Genomic DNA, 20,674 nt, shown 5'->3' on the forward strand with positions numbered 1-20,674 from the left:
ATGATGGATCAGTCAGGACTCTTCATAATGGCACCGGGAAGGTGGTGGAGCAACATTTTCCAGAGCTCTCCCTCTCATGCTGCCCTCTGTCAAATGTCATTGCTTTGCCAGATCACTGGCATACAATGTTTAGACTATGGGTGTGAATTTTCTAGCTACTCTTCTCACTCTTCTCACCATTGAGGTGATGTGTTATGCATTGAAATAAGTATAAGAAATACTCAGGATTAAAAAAAATGAGATTGGCAATTATGTGTCTGTTTCAACCAGGTATACCTTTCCACTAATTAACCCTTTCACTGTTCCTGCCTCATCTCACAGTACCATTTTGGGGCAAAGGGGTGGAACAGAGTTGGCAGATCTTTATGGAACTCTTTTCACTGAGTGCTAGCAATTCCCCGGAGCAAGAAATCCAGCAAAGAACCCAAGAGACTGGCATGGCTGAGTACAGGAACTCAGTTTGGAATAATTTCCAAACTTTAATATTGTAAATATTAAATATGTTTATTTAAATACATTTTAAATATTTAAATTATTTTTAGATTAAAATATGTGTAAATATTGTAATTTGAAGAGGAGGTATGAAAAAAACCCAATCACCAGTGACTTTGGGAACCCACTTAAATCTTTTATTTGCTGTAATATGTATAGGAGGTACCTTCTACATCTTCATCTGGTGTTAGACAAGTTTGGTTGTCTGAGTTCTCATCTGGAAACTGAGTGCAGTCTGTATCTTCTGGCCACTGCAGACCTACTATCCCAAGCACAGCCTCACAGCGTTCCTTAGACTGTACACATAATGTCCTGAGGAGACAAAGCAGAATTGCACCAAGCAACTGAATGAATGGCTTAGAAATTCACAGATACTAGAAGAGAATAATCCTAGCCAAAGTTAAAGATGAAGACAAAGAAAAAAAAAATCAGTTAAACATATTTTAATATGGAAAAAATGCGTATATCAAAGAATGCTATGGTTGAAACATTGTTTTAAGTTACTGTTTTAAGTTATGGTTCTGGATAGTTATGTTATCAATAGGTTAATAATAACCCAATATAACTGCTTATAGACATGCTCTCCTCTGTAAGAGACAGCAGAGAAGTTTTTTTAAGAAGCACTAACTGCTCTCCTTCAAAAAAAAACCAACAACAACAACAAAAAAAAACCCACATTTTGTACTAGTGAAATGCTACCTCTTCTGATTATGCTACCTCAGAAACCACGTGGTTTCAGGAGGACAAAATACTTAAGCTTGCAAACAAAAGAGTGAAGAACTCCCCAGAGAATTTAATAAAATTAAAACTTTAGGAAAATCAAAGCTCAGACCAACCCGGTCTTGAGGCTTTGTCAGTTACAGCAACAGAATACCTCCTACATCTCCATCTGGTGTTAGACAAGTCTGGTTGGTCAAATCAGGAAAAGGCATGAATGCAGTCCTTCTGCAGCATTTGTTTTAACCATATAAAAGATGGGACTCACTGCAAAATTTGTTCAGTCCACTGAGAATGAAAATCATCCATCATGTCTCTCAGAATATCCGCTGTCAAATGCTTCAAAATTACAAAGAGAAAATGCATAGAAAAATTCCCCAATGTTTGAAACATTTAACCACTACATTTGTCTGGGATCCTAGCTGTAGCTTGAAAAATATTCAACCAAAGGATCCCACAATTTTTTTTTATTTCACGTCACTTAATTTGCCTTTATGTAATTTGATTCACATTTACACATCTTTCTTCTAGAGACACTCCTTTCATGGAAGGCATTTTATTCCACTCATTCTCCTTTGACCTTTTGATGAATGGAACTTGTTTACTTTCTTGCAATTAGCTTTGGAAAATGCTGTGACCAAAACCAACAAACCAAATCCATATAGGATTAATTATTTTATGCTCTTTTTGGAAAATAATACAGTATTAATCCACCCAGATTTAATTTTGTATGGAGGAATTAAATGAAGAATCTAAGTTTTCCACACCAAACAATTCACCACTGAGTTGAACAACCAGACAGAATGCATTGATGTCAGTCAACCATGTCACATCTCTCTTTCCGTTTAGATTTTCCCTAATGTCAAAAAGGTTGACTGACACCACTTTATAACCTCAGGTTTCTGAATACCAAAAATTTTCTTTTCCAATGACAAAAAACAAAACCCACAACAAAAATATGATAATATAGCAGAGACATCTAAAAGCCACTTCTGTCCTGTGTTCTCTGTACACACAGATCTTTGGTCAAAGCTGACCTTTTCCAAGGTATTATAAGCCGTTTAGTTGTCTGTCTGAGGTGAAAGAATTAGAATCCATTTAAATTTCAAAGTAGGCCTGGACTAGTGTTATCAACGCCTTATCAGAGATGAAGAATAATGTTCAGAAACTGAAAACATACCTGATATATCAATGAACGTTATAAACAACAGTAAGGTCAGTTCTTTCCAAAAAAATCTCTTACCTGTGTTCTTTACTTTGAATGAAACTTAATGAAGACTGTTACAGCTAAAAAACAATGCGTGACAGCCAAACTAACATAAAGTCAACAAAAAGCCTTGCAAAGCAGGGACAACTGTTTTATATAGGGGAAGTAGAAATAGAATAATTTAGTTATACCAACTAGAATGACAAAAGATCCATATGCCTGAATTAAAAAATCTAATGCATCTCTGATAAGTTTATATTATAACAGATCCAGAATTATAACATTAATGTGCAATTCATGATTGGAAAGTACACTTTGACTTAAAAAGCGTAACATTGAAAAACTGCATTAGCTGAGTTCAGTTTCATATTTACAGGAAAAGACAGGTAAAACAACATGTATGTCCTGTTAAGCTCAACTAATCAGTTATATATTCAAACAAGAGGGCAGTTATTTTGAAAGTCAGCAGCAGATTCTCAATATAATTTCTGTGCTGACAATGTAACATTTTCTCTTCTCAGAGCTTCAAATTGCAAAATAGATTTACATTTATACTAAAATATCAAATTTATTTAATTTTTATTCGTATGAGGTTATTTTTTTCATTTCTAAAACACATGTAGGTTTTTACATTATATGAGTATCTGAAATTCTTCCTAAAATGTTAAGTAGATACTACAGATATAGTGGGACCTTCAAAGGTGTCCCTTCCTGGTAAAAACACTCTTTATCTGTGACCTAATGTAAGAGTGAAATCTAGAAAACTTTTGTAAAAGCAGAGTTTTGAATCCTATGAATTAAAGTTTTATGTTGTATATTCAATTTGGTCTAAATTCGATGTTACCCTGTTTTGAGCAGGAAGATGGACCAGATGACTTCCAGAGGTTCCTATCAAATTAAATTGTTCTGTTCTTTCTATAAAGCTCCCCTTCATCTGTTTAATACTTTAAATTTGAAGACTATGACACCTCATAAAATCTGTTAGCTAGGTATGATGGCAAAGAGCCTATAATTTAACTTACGTCCCTCTACACTAGAATGAATTAATCCAATTTTTATTTATTATACTCCGTTTTTAAAAAAATCCCCAGCCTTGATTTTCAAACTAGCAAGCCTGTCACAGAGCTTCCACAAATCCCTCTGTAACTTTGAAGCTATCCTGTATGCAATATTTTCTTTCCCTTTAGGTTCCTATGTGAGAATTTACCAGTATATTCATAAACGTCCCTGTGGTTCATTCCTACCTTGCACTAAGAAGCACATCACTAGATAAAGAAATGTTATCTATTTGCCAGTAGTATCCCGTGGTAAGAAATTTTAGGATGTGTACTGCAATTTTTGATGCACTTTTTTTTCAAACAGAAGATGTTAATTGATTGATACTGTCAAGGTAGGCCCAACAAAAGAGGCAGAGATACAGAATGAGAGGGCTCCAGCAGCCAGTAGGCCAAAAATCTCTGCCTGCTGGTCAAGTTCAATTAGATCTCCTAACCTGCAATAACTGCTGCTAAGAAAGCAATGAGATCTACAGAACACAGTCCCTGTTGAACAAATACAGGCTTAACTTTGAAAAGCACAATGATGTTACTCAGTGAGGATGGTGGAATAGTCACTCTGACAAGAAGAAAACCTAAGTTAGCCTGTAATTCAGAATGATGTGTCACTCTTAATTTAGAAAGGTAAACATCCATTAAAATCTCAGGTTTTGTTGAGCATTTGGATAGGGCTTTGCATCAAGTAATGTACTAATGCAAGGAACTATTACAAAATGCTGATGTTCCAAATTAAATTAATTGATTCCATGTTTAAACACCCTTTATAGTGGCACAATTCTAATCAAACACACCGAAATAGAAAATACTTCATACAAAGCTCACTGCACCCTTCTGGTCACCTTGCCCAGCAGTGGAGTGAGCAGATTCACAGTGCAAGGGTGAAAATCTGGCTGAAGGGTCCTGGCAAAGAGGGTTACATCTGGTTGGTGCTGGTCACCTGTGCTGCTCCTCGGGGTTCAATTGCAGGGCCTGTCCTGTTCAGTGCATTTGTCAATGGTCTGCATGCAGCAGTTTAGTGCATCATTAACAAGTTTGCTGGTTATACAAAACTGAGAGATGGTGTTGACTCAAGGGACGAGAGGCTTTTGCATCTGGGCAATCATCAAGGACATGAAATTTAACAAGAACAAATGCCTGATCCTGCACCTAGGATGGAGCAGCACCAGGCACACATTGGAGAGCAGCCCTACAAAGAGGGACCTGAGCATGCTGGTCAGCAGTAGCCTCCTCCTATGGAATTCCAAAGCAAAATCTTTGGCATTTTCAATGAAAGCATAAAATTGGGAAAAACTACTATGACAGACAGTCAATTAAATGAAATATGCCTTAGTATAGTACCTGCAAGGTGGGATCCGCTGATTTGTATGGGGGTCACATTTTGGTACTAAGATTGTACAGGCAAAAAACATCAGGTACTTGTAGCAGTTGGTCTGAACCAAAGCTGGGAAAAGAGAAGACTCCCAGCTGATAGAAGCTTCCTTCTGTGTCCTGTGGCCCAGGTAGTTTGGGTAGTAAGTATAGTTGTAAGGCAAGTTCATACAAAGTTCCAGAGTAATTGGTTCACACTGACCTTTCACAGAGAGAAAACAAACAGAACCACAAATGGTGTGAGATTAAATTAAATACAGAAGAAATAATTCCATACTTATTTAACAAATCTCTCAGCTGGGAGATATCCTCTCAGGCTTGAGAAACTACAGGTTCCAGATCTAGAGATCCCTTATGAGCCTACTCATACCAGTAAAGGTGAGTTTGAATTCTGGCTGCCTCATAGCCCATTAAGATACTTTTATTTCCTTATTAATATTCATTAACTTTCTGAGCAACATCTTAACTTTAAGGTGGTACAATAAACCATCCTTAAACCAGTGGAGTGTGTACTGTACAGCAACACACTCCCCACTGGTGCACCTACTATGCTACCATGACACACCTCACACTGACAGGGCAATTGCCAAAATTAGGAAGACAGAAATCATCAGATACTTTGGGTTGGAAAGGATCTCAGGAGGTCTCTACTCCAATGCCCTGATCAAAGCAGGTCAGCTCTGAGGACTGATCAGCCTTCTCAAGGCTTTAGACAGTCAGGTTGTAAAAATTCTCTAGTTACAGAGACTACAAAATTTCTCTCTATAGAAAACAGAAGCCAGGATTTGCTTTTAATTTTTTTTCCTTGCTTACCAAGATCTGAAGGAAGAATGGGGACAATTAGGTTATGTGTTGCACAAGCATTGAGCAAGAGACAGTCTACATGCTAATAATTTAATTTGGGAAAGGCATAACTAATAACAAATGACAATGATAAGCAAAGACAAAACAGATGCAACAGATACAAGTCCATATGATTATATATATTATAGCTACATACAAAAATCTTCAAACTTTGGGGAGTTTATCACATCAAATTTAGCCAAGTATTTGGGGTTTTTAAAAATTGTATAGCTTTTGTATTTCTTCTCACATTCGTATTCAGAAATATTTATTTTTCAATTTTCCACCATAACAGAAAACTAGAGACAGAATTTCACTTCAACTCATACTGAAATTCAACTTTTAATTAGCAATGAGATGATTGTGAAATTATTTAAGCTTATTTAATCTGGATATATTGAGAAAGGTTTCCACAAAAAAGTATATCATAAAAAAGTAAAAAAATGCATCTATTTGCCTATTCTGGGAGCAAATATACCTTAGTATGATTAACATTCTCTGCTAGCCAGTTGCCAGAATCAGTTGCTAGTACAAGCTGGAAGAAGATCCAACTTCAATTGACTTGAAGTCAATTATTCAGCTAATCAGCAGAACTTGGCACTCTTTCTTGGTCTGGCCTTTGGTGTTATAATTTTTTTTTTACTATTTACCCCAATCTGATGATCACAAAGCTCATTTTACGTCCAGCTTTTCCTTACTGCTAAATCCTGGCATGCTACCAATACCGAATTATTTCTGTTGTCTCAAACCACTTAGTCACATCTTTGGGGTATAGGTTCAATGACTTTCACAATTCTCACATTATTGCCATTTCCTTTCCTTCATGATGAACCATCCTTTATCCTTCCACACTTTTGCCTGAGATGCCAAGATCAGTTGGAGCTCATCTTTTCGTTTTGCTCATCTTTCTTTGATGTGTACAGAACTTTACACATTCATCAATATTTCAGGATGAACATAAAACTACATGCAATATTCTAAGTGTTTATATACCATGACATTATTCAAGATTAAAGGGTTGAAATGCACATATACCATGCTCTTTTATTATGCCTCATATTTATAGGGGTTTAAGTGAATTCTGGAAGAAAATCTTATCCACTGAAATGCCACCAGAGGATAGCTCTTTATATGTTTTCAACATGGTTATAATATTCACACTGTGTTTAGACAGCTTCTATTACATTATGTGCAGAAGTGTCACTGTAGGTTTGAAAATTAGTAACACTGACTATCACACACAAAATTCCTGACAATCCAGAGAGTAATAAGCAGGGGAATATCTGACTCCTTTGAAGTAACCCAAATGTTAGTCTTCCCTTTTGAGCCTGTCCTACAGCTTAACAGGCCCTGCTACTCCCTATTTATAATACATGTGAGTACAGCCTAATGGGGAAGGGGGAACAAGGAATAAAATTCATGGCATCTTTTTTTCCTGAATTAAAAAAAGAAAAAAACAAAACAAACAAAATAGAAGTAAAAGAAAAATAAAGCCAACAACAAAAAAAAAATCCGCAAACGAAGACATTACCACATAGACTATGCCTGGATTTAATATATTTCTGTTTTTATTATTAACTTGTTCTATCCATTGGACTCTCTACAACCACTCTGGACAATCAATGTCCAATCACACTTGCAGTAAAAAAAGTGCTTATTGTCAGAGCTTCATTATGCTCTACATATGGCTACATGTGCCCATTACCTGTGATTCTGTCACTGAGCCCTGTCTTCTTTATATTCTTCCTTCACATATCCATTCTGTTATCCTAAATATGTTGTAAATACCTTATAATGCCAGCCTAAACTGATCTGATATTATCACATTTGGAAAACATCCGTCATATTCATTATTGGGAAATGTGGCCTGTGCTTTGGAATTTTTCAGCCAGATAGTATCTGGGCCAAGAAGTACTAGTTTGTAAAAACTGAATTTTTTCATGAGAATTCTCATGTCTTACCAAAGACAAAATAACTGGTCAAAATATGAAGAATGAAAATAATATGAAGAAAAGACAATAGTACTTCCAGATGTCCAGATGCAAAAAAAATCTCTCCCAAACTGTCTTGCTGTTCCATTGTCTATAAACAATTAAATATTCACTGGACTAGAAAGGACAAAGCGTGATGATCCAGAAGACTAGTTCAGACTGCATGTTATCCCTGCTAAGAACTACAGACAGTTGCCCATAATATGTTGAGGAAACATCTTCCCTAAAAAGCTCTTGGGTTTCTCATAATATGGTATAGGACCATTGCTTTGCAATTCAAATATTACATGTCAAAAATCATAGAATCATTGAGAGGTTTGGGTTGTAAGGAGCCTTAAAGATCATCTTTAATGGGAGATTCTGTTGCTCTTAGCAGTTAATGGGAAGGTGTAAATCAGAACCAGACCAGATCCTTTGAAGCATGCAGGCAAAAGACACAAGAGAATTCCAATTATTTATATGGAAAATGGGTTTTTAGAATGAAAATGCTCTAACAGTAAAACAGATCTCTCAGAAAGATTGTGGAATCTCTATCCTTAAGGATAGAGCAGCTCAGCTGCACAAGATCATGGGCAACATAACTTATTGGCACTGAACAGATGAGGAGTTTGGGCTTGTTGACCAAAGGTGTTACCTAGCTTCCTTCTAGTGTTAAACATGGTACATAAGATTATTCCTTTACAAAAACTTTGGCAAAGCATTGATAGAAGCATATGTAAAGCATTTCTGCTTTATAAAGTATGTTACAGCTTTGGTTTAGCAGCATCTAAAGGCCCCAGCATGAGTGGTGTCTGTCTCAAACACTTGAAGGTCATAGTCACAACTCTAGAGAGAATATGGAGCTTGGACTAGTTGACCTTCCCGTGCCTATTCTATTCTAAATGGAATGACATTATCAACAAAAGCTATGATATAGTATCAAAGCATACCTTGCAGAGATAACTGCAGCACAAGCAATTACACATGAATTGTGTAAAAATAACCTGTAAGTGAAGCCAAGTCTGTCCATCCATCAAAGTGACCTGAATTGATGTGATTGTATTGACACAACACTAAGTTTTAGTTAATTTTGAGTAATTATAATACAGTTCAAAACATAGACAAATTTCCATTTTCAAAACGTAGACAAATATATTTCTCTCGATTACCTGTTCTCATTGCTGCATTGCACAATTGAGTAAAACAGCCATTTCAGAAGCAAGTGCAAAATTAATACAGGAACCTTGCATGCAGTGGTATACGACAGCACACAGACGTGAGGATACACAGAGCTGGAGGCCCTGATCCTCTACAATATCTATTGGTCAGCAGTATAATTAGTTTTCCAGTTTGAATAGCAAGATTATTCTTTCACAAAGGTCTAAAAGTTCTCCAAACTACTAAATACAGTAACATGGGGTTTTTTTATATTTTGAAAATAAATCAGTATCTTCTTCTTCACAGTTACACTGTGCTGTTTATTTTACATAGACACTGAACATCATTGAATGCTAAGAGAAAAGTGCAACAGTAAATACCCACCCAGAAAATACAAAAATTCACAGAAGAGAAAATTGAAATACCTCAGTGTCATATGTTACAAATCCTAGTACATCAATAAGCAAGAGCTTTGATGACACATTTGTTTCAACATTGCCCTTTTCAAAGTTTAATCATTAGACAAATACATTAGCTAGAAAATCAAAGTATTATTTACTGTCTTCTACCCTGCATCCTCACTTTAATCTAAAATGCCCTAAAAGAGGGCAGAAGCATGTGACCTACTTACTGCAGTTTGCCTGGCTGTTTCTCATCTCACAGGGATAAGCTCCACAGGGATCAGGGCAGGAAGAGCACCTCTGGTCTCCCTCCTGACAGAGGGTTTGATCTGAGAGAAATAGAAATGTACTTTTCAAATTATTTACCAGACTAATAAAAATGACTGGAGTGTCATGAGAAAGTATGGTGCTTACATAAAAATTAACTATTTCCTTTACATATTTCAGTAAGTACCCAACAGCAGTGCAGTAAGGAAGAAAATGTGCAGCATTGTTCAGTTCTCACTTTTCTTACCCTCTGTTCAATATAAAAATTATATGCAAGTTTCTGAATGAGAGGCAAGGATCTCTGAAAGACATTTACCATGCAGAATATGAAAAGTCATGCCAATCACATTTCAAAAAGAACAATAGGTCCTAGCAGAAAGAGAACACTGTCTGGGAATCCTTCTTCAATGCCATTCAGTTAATCTGCTTCTCATTTTATGATTGTTTTGGTTGACAATAAAAGACATCTTGAAGAAAGGTCAGAGATGAAGCATAATTGTCTTCCTTTGACAGCTTAAAAAACAAACAACAACAGAAAGAAATCCAAAAATGCTATGATGGTCCTAATGATGGACTTCAGAATAAATAAAACCAGCATTTCATCAAAAGTTTCTGAACTACTTGGGTAGTTACTTTATCTGACAAATCCCTGGACTTCTCTCTCTCTCATAGTTGTGCTAGCTCTTTTCCAAACTATTAAGAACTTGTTTCTAGGTTTTTAGATTGTCACAGTCAGAACTAGAAGATATTTCATGCAAGAGCTTTTTCTAATATCAACATTAAAAGTGAAGAAAAATAATGATAATTTCTGTGTTTCAGCTTCTCAGGTATTTTTTGGATCAAAGGTATTTGAATTGGAGTAGGAAGATCCCAAGAACTTTCTATGAAAAGAAGGGACTGAGTAACATGCTTGTGGAAAGGATTACTTTTAGACTGGTTTCCTAAGGAAATGAGGCTTATATAATCACACTGTGTATCTATTTTATGATAACAGGTCTTTTCTACTCTAATAACTATTAAATAGCCTGTTTTATTACCACTACATTTGCCAGCGCTAGCTTTCTGCAAAAGGTTAACTAACGAAAAGGTTAACTTTTAATTTCCTTAAAATAAGATTAATTTAAAAAATACATTAATAATCCTTGCATTGAAGGAAAGGCTGCAATCTGAACCTATACCTTACCAGAAATAAGAGAACTATATGTGAAAAATACCTTCAAATTTTGAAATCATCATAACATGGCAACATTCCTTTCTGAGTGTCTTTGGGAAACCATGTTCTGGGGTTCAAACATTGCTTAGTTTCCTCTTCTCTCACAGAGTCCATAAGACAGCTATCAAGTAGCTGTAAAAATTTATGTTCTCATATATTTTCCCTTAGTGACACTAAATCATTCGTTTACTTATGAAAACATTCTTTGATTCCTAAGTCTTGATTAAAATGGTTTTAATGACAAAATTCCTCCTTGACTGACACCAATTCCTGTAATAGTATATTCTCATTGCTCCAAACAATATATTTCAAGTACAGTTGATCACATCAGATAACTGAATACTGTGCTAAATATCACCCCCACTTCTTGATCTTTTTTAAGTATTAAAAGAAATCTACTTACAAACACCAGTGTGAAAGCACACACCCTAACCAGCCTTAGGAAGAGTTATTTGAAAGGTAAAGGAAGTAATTTGTCAGACTTTAGCTTTAGCTAAAGGCACTGTGGAACATGCAGTCAATGGTAGTGTTGGTAAGAAGCGCAAAATGAGGCATATCCTTACTTTCACTGCAGTTTTCTTCATCACTTCCATCTTTACAATCATTATCTCCATCACACTGGAACGCACTAGGAATGCACTGCCCATTTCTGCACTCCACCAAACCCTGACTGTGACATGCTAGAGAGAAAAAAAATTTTAAAAGACAACATTCTGGTCAATATAGCTTAGTGAAGCTCTGCATTACATTTGAACATCGCACTGGATGGAGATGGTAATGCTGCTTAGCACTGGAGATCACGAGACATTTTTCATTATGCATTGGCTACTTTTTTAATAGCTACAGCTGTACTGATCTTTAACTACAGAGACTGAAATTATAAATGTCAGGTATTAGCAACAGGCTGAGATGAAGTCTTAGCTTCCCCAAGGGGAAAAATTACTCATAAGTTTTACTCACATAGTGGGAACATTACAATTAACAAAAAGCTAATTCTGTGATTAACAAGAAGCTCTAACAATGCTTTACTTCTCAACAAAGGCAACAAATATTTAATTTGCTGCTGCTGTCTACTGGAAATGGACATTTGCCAAGTGTGAACTTCTGAAATAAGTTTATAGTTTTGCCTTACAAGTGAGTGCACTGGTTCTCTTACTCTTTTTTTCATTTTCAAAGAAAGAAAAAAATAATTTAGAGATTAAGGGAACTTACAGCAATTGATCTCATCTGATTTGTCTATACAGTCATGGTCACCATCACATACCCAGTCAGCTGTTATACATCTCCCCTCTCCACACTGGTGATGTGTCACTGGATTACAATCTACATAAAATGCAAATTTGAAGGGGGGAAAAAAAGGATGCTAAGTTACCATTTGTATACTTTATATTTCTGCTCAATTTTTCTATGCTTAATTGATAATCTTCTTACTAAAGAGCCATTTTGCATTAATAAATTATAGTAAGAAAATTTTGTATCTGCAGATTTTTTTGCAGATGTAATTGCATATATTCTTAATTATATTGCCTGTATGGTGATACACTCATTGCTTCTCTCAGGTGCATGGCTGTGACTATTTGTAAAGGAACAAGTCTCTAAGATTTGTTAACCACATCAGAAGATCTGGCTTACCATCTCAGGGAATGATTTTCAGTTAACCAGCATTTTCAGTAGCCATCAGAGAAAATAATTTCCTTGATTTATGTTTTTACTAAGACATTTAAAAAAATGTTTCTCAACTTTAGAAACTGTATTTTTTGCATGTACTTGGAATTTTCCATAGGAATTATCTACAAAGAAATTATTCCAATCATGATTTTACTTTTTCTACCTGAATGCACAAAGAAAAGCAATCTACTGAGCAGGCTGACTTTACATTAAAATAAACAGAGAAAATAGACACAGTCCAGTCCTCCAAATCTGCCATGAAAACCAATTACAGCATGTACAAAAACTTTGATTTTAAAAATTGTATTGAAAAAAAGCCTATGTCAAGGTAAGAAAGATGGGACACAGATTAACCTTTAAAAAATTAAGATAATTTAAGAAAAAATCCCACTACATAATCAAAACTGACAAGAAAATATTGAAAGGTCTTAGAGTGTGCTTATTTTGGAGAAGAAATATTAAAAAAACTCAGAAAAAAATCTGTCTTGATTTTCAGATTTTATATACTTTGTGTTTTTCCTTAGAAAAGCAAAAGGAAAAAAGTGAGAAATAATATTTTAACTGTTAAGATATTGTCTTAGAAAATTTAATTTTCTAAGGTGTAGTAAAAGGACCAAAAGTTTGTAAAATAAAGCTTTCTAAGTTTCCCAATATTTACATGTTAAGATTATTCTTTTTTAATGGCAAAACTTTATTGTTTCTCCTACAGAAGCTAAATGCAGGTAGATACATATAGTAGGTATGTGAGTATCATGAGTTAGAATATGCAAAGTTGATTGACAAGAGAATTTGAAAGAAACAGAATTTTATAATCAAAACATATGACTTCTCTATGAATCTTATGTAAAAACAATTCAGCTATAAAACAGTTGGCACCACCAGTGGGTACCCTCATATTGTTTGCTTTGCTCTCACTTAAATCCTATCAAGCTAGCAAGGAAGCATCTTTTGGAATTAGTTCCAAGCAAATTGAAAATAGCAGTATTTCTTATAAATACCAAACCCTTCAAGATTTGGATTGACCCAAAACTCTCCTTTAAACCTTTTCAAACTGCATATGGAATCTGTGAACTGTTTCCACTTTGTTCAAATACAGTAAGACCAGGGTATATTATTCTTTAGTATAAGGAAAAATATTACTGGCTTAGTCAGTCCTGATATCTTAAAGACTTTAGAAAAGCACATAATTTTCATTTACCACAATTCTGTTCATCACTAAGGTCTCCACAGTCATCATAGCCATCACAAACAAAGGTATAATTGAGGCATTTTCCCGTGTCACAACGAAATAGATCATTACTGCAGTCTACAAAACAAAGCATGTAAAACATTAAAGTTAAACTATGCACCCTGGAATGTGCTGACTACACACAAGATTAGCTAAGGATACCTTACAACTTACAGGTCTTCATTAATACTGGTGTGCACCAGTTTGTGAGAAACTAATCTGGAAGAATATGAAAAATCAAAAGCCGTTTTTGAAATTTTTATTCTCTCCCTAGCAGCTGTTTTTTTGATCAATACCATAAGGAGAGAGTGCTCTGTTTGTACATAGGGACCTAAATGTTAAATTAATTTATGCATATAAAGGTCTCAAGAACTGTTGTAGGCTTCACCATTGTAGATTACATGGAAAATCCTGAGTACCCCATGTGGCTGTTAAGTGGAGATGAAGATTCTAACAGCAAAAGTAAGATCCCTAGATCCTGCTTGTGAGCCTGCCTTTGATCTTACAGTGGTTTATGCTTAACACGGTTTGGAGCTCAGTTTGGCCTGGTGCCCTCTCATCGAGGAGTTCTTACTGTCCACCCTAAGGATCCTAAGTGGGTTTAACCTTTTTTCATGACTGCATGCATCTGTAAAGCCTGCCAGATATTTTCTGAGAATAACCATAATACTTGAATAATATCAGGTTCAATAAAAACGTGGAATCTTTGTTGTAGTCAAGCAGGTTCAAGAGAATTTGTTGGTATCTGGTCCTGTCAGTAATAACTTTTGATTTCAAAAACACAGCTAGAAAGTGGCTAACTCAGTTTCACTGCCTTCTTTTAGACTTTTCCTTGACCTCAAGCTTTTCAGGGAGAATGCCAAAGATATAGAACAGCTGGGTGGACAATCCTTCCTTCCTGTTAAAGCTACATCACTGGAACCAATGAAGTCCATTGAACCCATTCTTACTGGTATATGTGGGCATTTTAAATTAGTTCTTCCCTGGAAAACAGAGAGAGAGAGACTGAAAAGCAAGGACTGGAACAAAAGCGCCTCCTTTCTTCTGAGATGATCAACCAGGAAAAAACAGAATCATGCTACTACTTCCTTCCCTCCTCTTGGAATATGATTCCTGTGTTCATGACGGCATAGTGGTTCCACTTTGAAAACAGGGTGTCCTTCTAAGATAATTATACACTGAAAGGTGCAGAACTTCCAGAAGGTGCAGTGGGATTTCTACCCCTTCAGATGTCAACCAAGTATTTTACCTCCTAGGTGAAAAAAACCTCAGGAACTTGAACATGAGTCACTTCCTCTCCTTCCCCCACAGAAGTATTCATGCTTTCTTCAAGTTTCATATTATCTTAGAAAGTCGAAACAGAATTTACAAAGGAAATGCTCCAGGATATGAAGTAAAATAATATGGCTGAGACATGAGCTACATACTCAATAGTTAATTTAGCTTCAAAAAGAACCATTATTCATAAATCAGGGAATAATAAAAACCCCACACTAAATGAAAATAAATTTAAGTTCTTGCTTCCTGTAAGCAAACCAACACCCAGCTGAGAGTAAATTCTAAACATCACTTGTTTTGAATGTGCAACAGCATGAAGTACTCTGGCAACCTTTAATCTTATTGATCAGTTTGTAACTGTGACAGTTTCTATGTTTCTTCCACTGCTCCTCCTGCAAATGAAAGAAAACTGCCTCTTTCTATGCTATTTCCTCTGGATAAATTTATTGTTTAATTTCCATTCATACCCCCATTCCTACCTCTGAAGCTGCTGCAGTGTCCTTTAGGGTAGACAACTCACAGGCCCACACAGACAGAGTACACAAACAGAATACAAACTTCCTTGCAGGGAAATAAGGTTCACTTGATGAAAATCTAACAGCCTTAATATACATTTTCTTCAAGATATTGGTGATAATGTATTGTATAGGATAGTCAGTTACTCTGTTAAGTAAGATGAGCACTTGGCAGCTGCCACTTGCAAAAGGCTCAACTTAAATTTTATAAATGATGGGGAATCCCCATGTTCATAAAATTAAATACAAAATCCTATTCTATACTCCACTAAACACAAATGAAGGCTGGTGAGTCTTTTGCATTCACAACTGGACCCTCAGATGAGCTCAGCTGATTAAACCATGGTGCTAATAAAGCAAAGGTTGCAGGTTTGGTCCCTGTATGGATCCAGAAGGACGTGCTGCACATGAGGTCTGGCAAACCTCCACAAATGCTGCTCTGTAAATTGGAGAGAGATGGATTTCATGGGTGGACTTGTGGATGGATAAGGAATTGGTGGGATGATCGCATTCTGGGGGTCAATAGCTCAGAATCCCAAGGACATGAGGGACCTGTGGTGTCCCTCAGGGCTCTGTACTGGGACCAGTGTTCTTCAGTGTCCTCATTAATAACATAGATGAGGGGATCAAGTACAGCCTCAGCAAAGCTGCAGATGAGGTGGGGAGATGGTGTGGATGTCAAGCTGAGTGGTGTGGTTGACACCCCTGAAGGACAGGATGCCATACAGAGGGGCCTGGAGGAGCTCAAAGTGTGGGCGCATGGCGCTCTTGTGGTCCAACAAGATCAAGTACAAGGTGCTGCACCTGAGTCAGGGCAAACCCTGGTATCAACACAGGCTGGGGAATGAACGGATTGAAAGCGGCCCTGCCAAGAAAAACTCCAGGGAACTGGTAGATGAACAGCTGGACATGACTCAGCAATGGGCACTTGCAGCCCAGAAAGCCAATTGTGTCCTGGGCTGCATTAGAAACAGCACAGCCAGAAGGTTGAGAAGGTGATTCTGTCCCTCTGCTCTGCTCTTGTGAAAGACCACCTGGAGTGCTGCATCCAGCTCTGGGTCCCACAGCACAGGAAAGACATGGACCTGTTGGAAGAGGTTCAGACAAGTCTACAAAAATGATCATAGGGATGGAACAGCTCTCCTTTAAAGAAAGGCTGAGAAAGTTGGGGTTGTTTCTCCTGGAGAAAGAGTGTCCTTTCAGCATTTCCCTTTCAGTAGGGAAGCTTATAAGAAAGATGGAGACAGACTTTTTAGCGAAGCCTGTTGTTAGAGCATGAGGAGTAACAGTTTTAAAAGAGGGCACTTTTAGACTAGACATACAGAACGAATGTTTTACAACAAGTTGTGAAACACTGGAACGAGTTACCCAGAGAAATGGTAGACACCCCATTCCTGGAAATATTCAAGGTCAGGTTGGATGGGACTCTGAACAACCTATTCTATAATTTAATTACATGATTTAAGACCTTGAGAGGTGCAAGGATGGCAAGATGCACAGCATCTTTTATCAGACAAGATTTCAGAAAAATAGGTCTTCTTTCATTTTTGCTCTTTCTGCTATGTAATTCAGGAAAGTCTTATTTGACCTCCACCCCCTCTCCTCAGCTCTTACCAAGCATCCTAATGAAAGATGTCCTCTGCATATGAACCCTGTATCATTAAACAGATAGGCATCCTTTCAAAGGTAAAACTGGCTCATGAAATTTATGCTTGTTTTTTCAAAACATGTAACGTATTTATTCTTTTACAACTAATTTCTTCTTTTCCCATTTCTAGTAGATCTTGAGAGCCATAGTCTCACAGGCATTTTTAAATTTTTGAGCTGACTTTAAATCTAAAGCTAACACTGACAGGAAAATTGGAAAATAAAAACATACAATACTTTTTAAGTAACAGACATTATCTCAACCTCCATTAAACAAATTGTAGACTATTAAAGGAAAAGCAAGCTCTAATTTTATTCATACTGAGACCAGGAGGAAATTGCTGTCCTCATTTTTTCCTTGGAGTATCCCAGATAAAATCTAACAACAACTTCCTTAAAAGCAGCTTTGTGAGTCTTGGAATGCCCAGGCTCTTAAATCACTAATAAAAATCTTTTGAGTTGAGTGTAAACTGCACAGTCTGACATTTTTCAAAGTCTGAATGAGGAATCCTGTTTTGTGGCATCATGTCCTGCTATAGTCCCTATTTAGTAATTTTTCCACATTTTCCTTTGTTCGTTTTCTTTTTGCCTTCTCATTGTTTCCTTATGGTACATTTGCTCTGCTTTTCTAAAGGTGTTTGTAGTACAAGGTGTTTTGTTAACACAGAAAAACACATAGGAGCTCAAAAGACATGCATTACCATGAACAAATAAATAAAAAATTGAGCTATCACATATGTACATTCTACTGCAGCACTTACTGGGATTGATTTAAATAAATTGCATCCAGGGCTGAGACCAAGAGAACTTTCCAAACAGATGATCTTGCATCTACTCTAAAATCAACGCCAGGGACCACCAGGATAAAACTACAACTAACAGTATTTGGCTGATTAGCAGAAGTGCTCGTGTCTGATGCGCACTATAGATCCATTTAAAAACAAACAAACAAACAAAACCCACAAACACACAACAACAACTTATTTCCACATAGCTCCTTGCAGAATATCTGCCTCAAGGCATAAAATTTGATAGATCAAAAGCACACGCTGTGGCCTGAGTGAGCAAATCTGAACATAGTCCACAGCAACTGACAGAGTCCAAATGTTAATCTATGCAAACACTATGCAAAGCTCCCATTCTGTGCCAATAGCCTGCTTCAGTTTCCAGATTTCCCTGAATGGATTCATCATTTCAGCAGAACACTGCAAAGTTTAAGAAACTTACTACAATGGACCTCATCACTCCAATCATCACAGTCGTTGTAGCCATTACACTGCAGTTTCCCTGGGATGCAGATCCCACTGGCACACAAGAAACTCTCCTTTCCTCCACACAGTGCTGGAAGAGAGCAGAAAAGACAGAATGTGGAGAAAAAACATTAGCATCAACACTACAAATTTAGTGCCACTAGAGTCTTGCAAATGGTAAACTGATGCTCAGTATTTCCCACAGGGATTGAAATATATTTCCAATTTGGAAAACATTAGGATAGCTCTCAGAGGAACATCACTGAATGCAAGAAGGTCAAGAGGAAAATCTAAAAGAAAAAGTCTCAAATTTTGAGTTAGAACAAAGCCATTTAAACCTGGTATCAGTGAATGACCCATTTCAAAATACCTCAACAGGCAGTCATGAAAAGACTATTACACCTGTTAAATCTGTCTCTGGGACAAAAGAAGGAGCCTTACATGCTCATGTGGCATATAGCTACAAAAAATATAATAATTTCTACTTAAAACTGGCTTTACTGTATAGCCCCTTGGTATTCTTCACATTTTGCCAAACCAATAGGAATACAGTGGATGCTATGAGGTACCACCTAGCACGGGACATGCTTTTTCAGTGTTTTTCAAAAATGACAAATAGATCCAGCTTGCACATGCAACTATTTATCTAGATTTTTAATTTTATTTGTGGTCCTAGAATAGCAGTCTTTTCTATCACACTATGGTAATTATCATACTATGGTATGGTATGTCTATACACACAGACACACACACTCTCAGCACCCTCATTATTAGGTTTAAATTTTGTCAGCAGGAGATTTTTTTTTCAACATACATTCTTTTCTAAGCCTCACTATTATTTTATCATCCCCAAGGAACAGGGCAAGCTTAGACTTAATTAACTGAAACACACACTCCTTATGTAAAACTTGTTTGTAATAAAAACTTAGGAATAATTTCAAAATCTTTTCTACGACATTCCCAGGTGTACTGTCCACTTGGACAGCAAAACATTTTTGATTTTGCAATACAAACATCATTTTCTAGTTGCGTAATGAGGACACGGTTATTGCAGTGAAAGTTGTTTATGCGATGTATTTTAAAGGATATCTCTAACTTTACAGAAAGGTGCCCAAAATACTAAGAGACTTTAAACCAAAAATTTTCAACTAGCTTGTGCCATTTAATGTTGTTACTGTTCATCAGAAACAAGGTAGTACAAAACCACTGACATCATCCTTTTGACACCCTTATGATGTGTTCCTTAGTAGGTTCCCTCACACTGTGTGGTTGGACCCATTTCCTAACCTCTGACTGAGAAGTTACAGCCTCACTTGTATTCTACCCATTTTGGAAAGGCATTGCAAACTGCAAAATAGGATAGCCTAAAGGCAAACATGAAATTAGATAACATTCACAGTCTCACTTTATAGCAGGAAAAATGAGGCAATGAGGTATTAAAGTGAAAGTTATAAGAAATAATGAATAACAACATCTAAGACAAAAATCAGCACAGCATGTGGTGGTTTTTTTTTTTTTTTTTTTTTTGAGCGTAAACACAGATGGTATTTTACATGTTCAAAGAATAACTCTTGTTGTCTTTACTTGTAGCTGCAAATGTCTCAGTTGCAAATAAACTCCAGCTATACAAATGAAGAGCCCAGTTAGCTGGAAGTGTTCAAGAACAGAAGACAAAATTTTTATTCACGTGTTTTGTTCAGAATGGTCATTGCAATAGTGACAGGGCAAGAATCTCATTTCATATGATAATGTCACACTTTATTACGAAATGATCTTTTCATTTCTCCAGTTCCCTGCCCTGTACACTGCACTTCCTGATTTCTGCAGTCACTAAGCTCTACAGAGACTCCTAGGAACAACAGGCTTCCCTTGGTATGGAAGTACTAGTTCCCTGGACACCAGTGTTTATCCCACAGATGATAATATCAGGTAAAAATACAGTATGGCATAATCAAAATGTTGTAATTCATCATACAAGAAAGGTTCTTAGTGGTTGGAAAGGCAACTTTACCTGATTGATAATCTTACATTCTTCTAACTTGGCTTTTACATGACTCCCTTCATTTTGAAAAAGGAACATAGCATAAACAGCTCAAAAGGAATCATCTTGATTTGCTTTGATGGAGATCTCCATCAGTACAGAGCTTCACTGGTACTAAGACAGCAAGAGTAATGGACTCCTATCTTTTGTGTGAATATGCCAATTTGGCCTGGGAGAATGAAAGTTAGCAGCAGGAATACTGGATAACTTTTCTCACAGATCAGAAGAGAAAAGATTCCAGGGTCCAATAATAATTTCTGGGCTGTGAACAGAAGTGTGTTGAAGCACTTTTGAGTCTTCCTGACTCTTCCTCTTTAATACATCTCTGTCTTGTTCTGCTCCTACCCCAAACTGCT

General features: G+C 36.5%; 1 protein-coding gene across 4 annotated transcripts in view; it reads right to left on the minus strand.

Annotated features, from left to right (window-relative positions):
* Positions 1–20,674, minus strand: part of CORIN (corin, serine peptidase) — a 143,114-nt gene that overhangs the window by 40,428 nt on the left and 82,012 nt on the right. For all 4 annotated transcript variants that reach the window (XM_063401885.1, XM_063401886.1, XM_063401884.1 and 1 more), the window contains 7 exons: positions 18,255–18,368; positions 13,558–13,665; positions 11,904–12,014; positions 11,255–11,371; positions 9,442–9,540; positions 4,810–5,041; positions 659–804 (listed from right to left, as the gene is read on the minus strand). In XM_063401885.1, the coding sequence (XP_063257955.1) occupies positions 659–804; positions 4,810–5,041; positions 9,442–9,540; positions 11,255–11,371; positions 11,904–12,014; positions 13,558–13,665; positions 18,255–18,368 (927 nt within the window). The remainder of the gene's footprint in view (positions 1–658; positions 805–4,809; positions 5,042–9,441; positions 9,541–11,254; positions 11,372–11,903; positions 12,015–13,557; positions 13,666–18,254; positions 18,369–20,674) is intronic.

This window comes from Prinia subflava, chromosome 7, assembly GCF_021018805.1.
Source record: "Prinia subflava isolate CZ2003 ecotype Zambia chromosome 7, Cam_Psub_1.2, whole genome shotgun sequence".
Classification (NCBI taxonomy): Eukaryota; Metazoa; Chordata; class Aves; order Passeriformes; family Cisticolidae; genus Prinia; species Prinia subflava.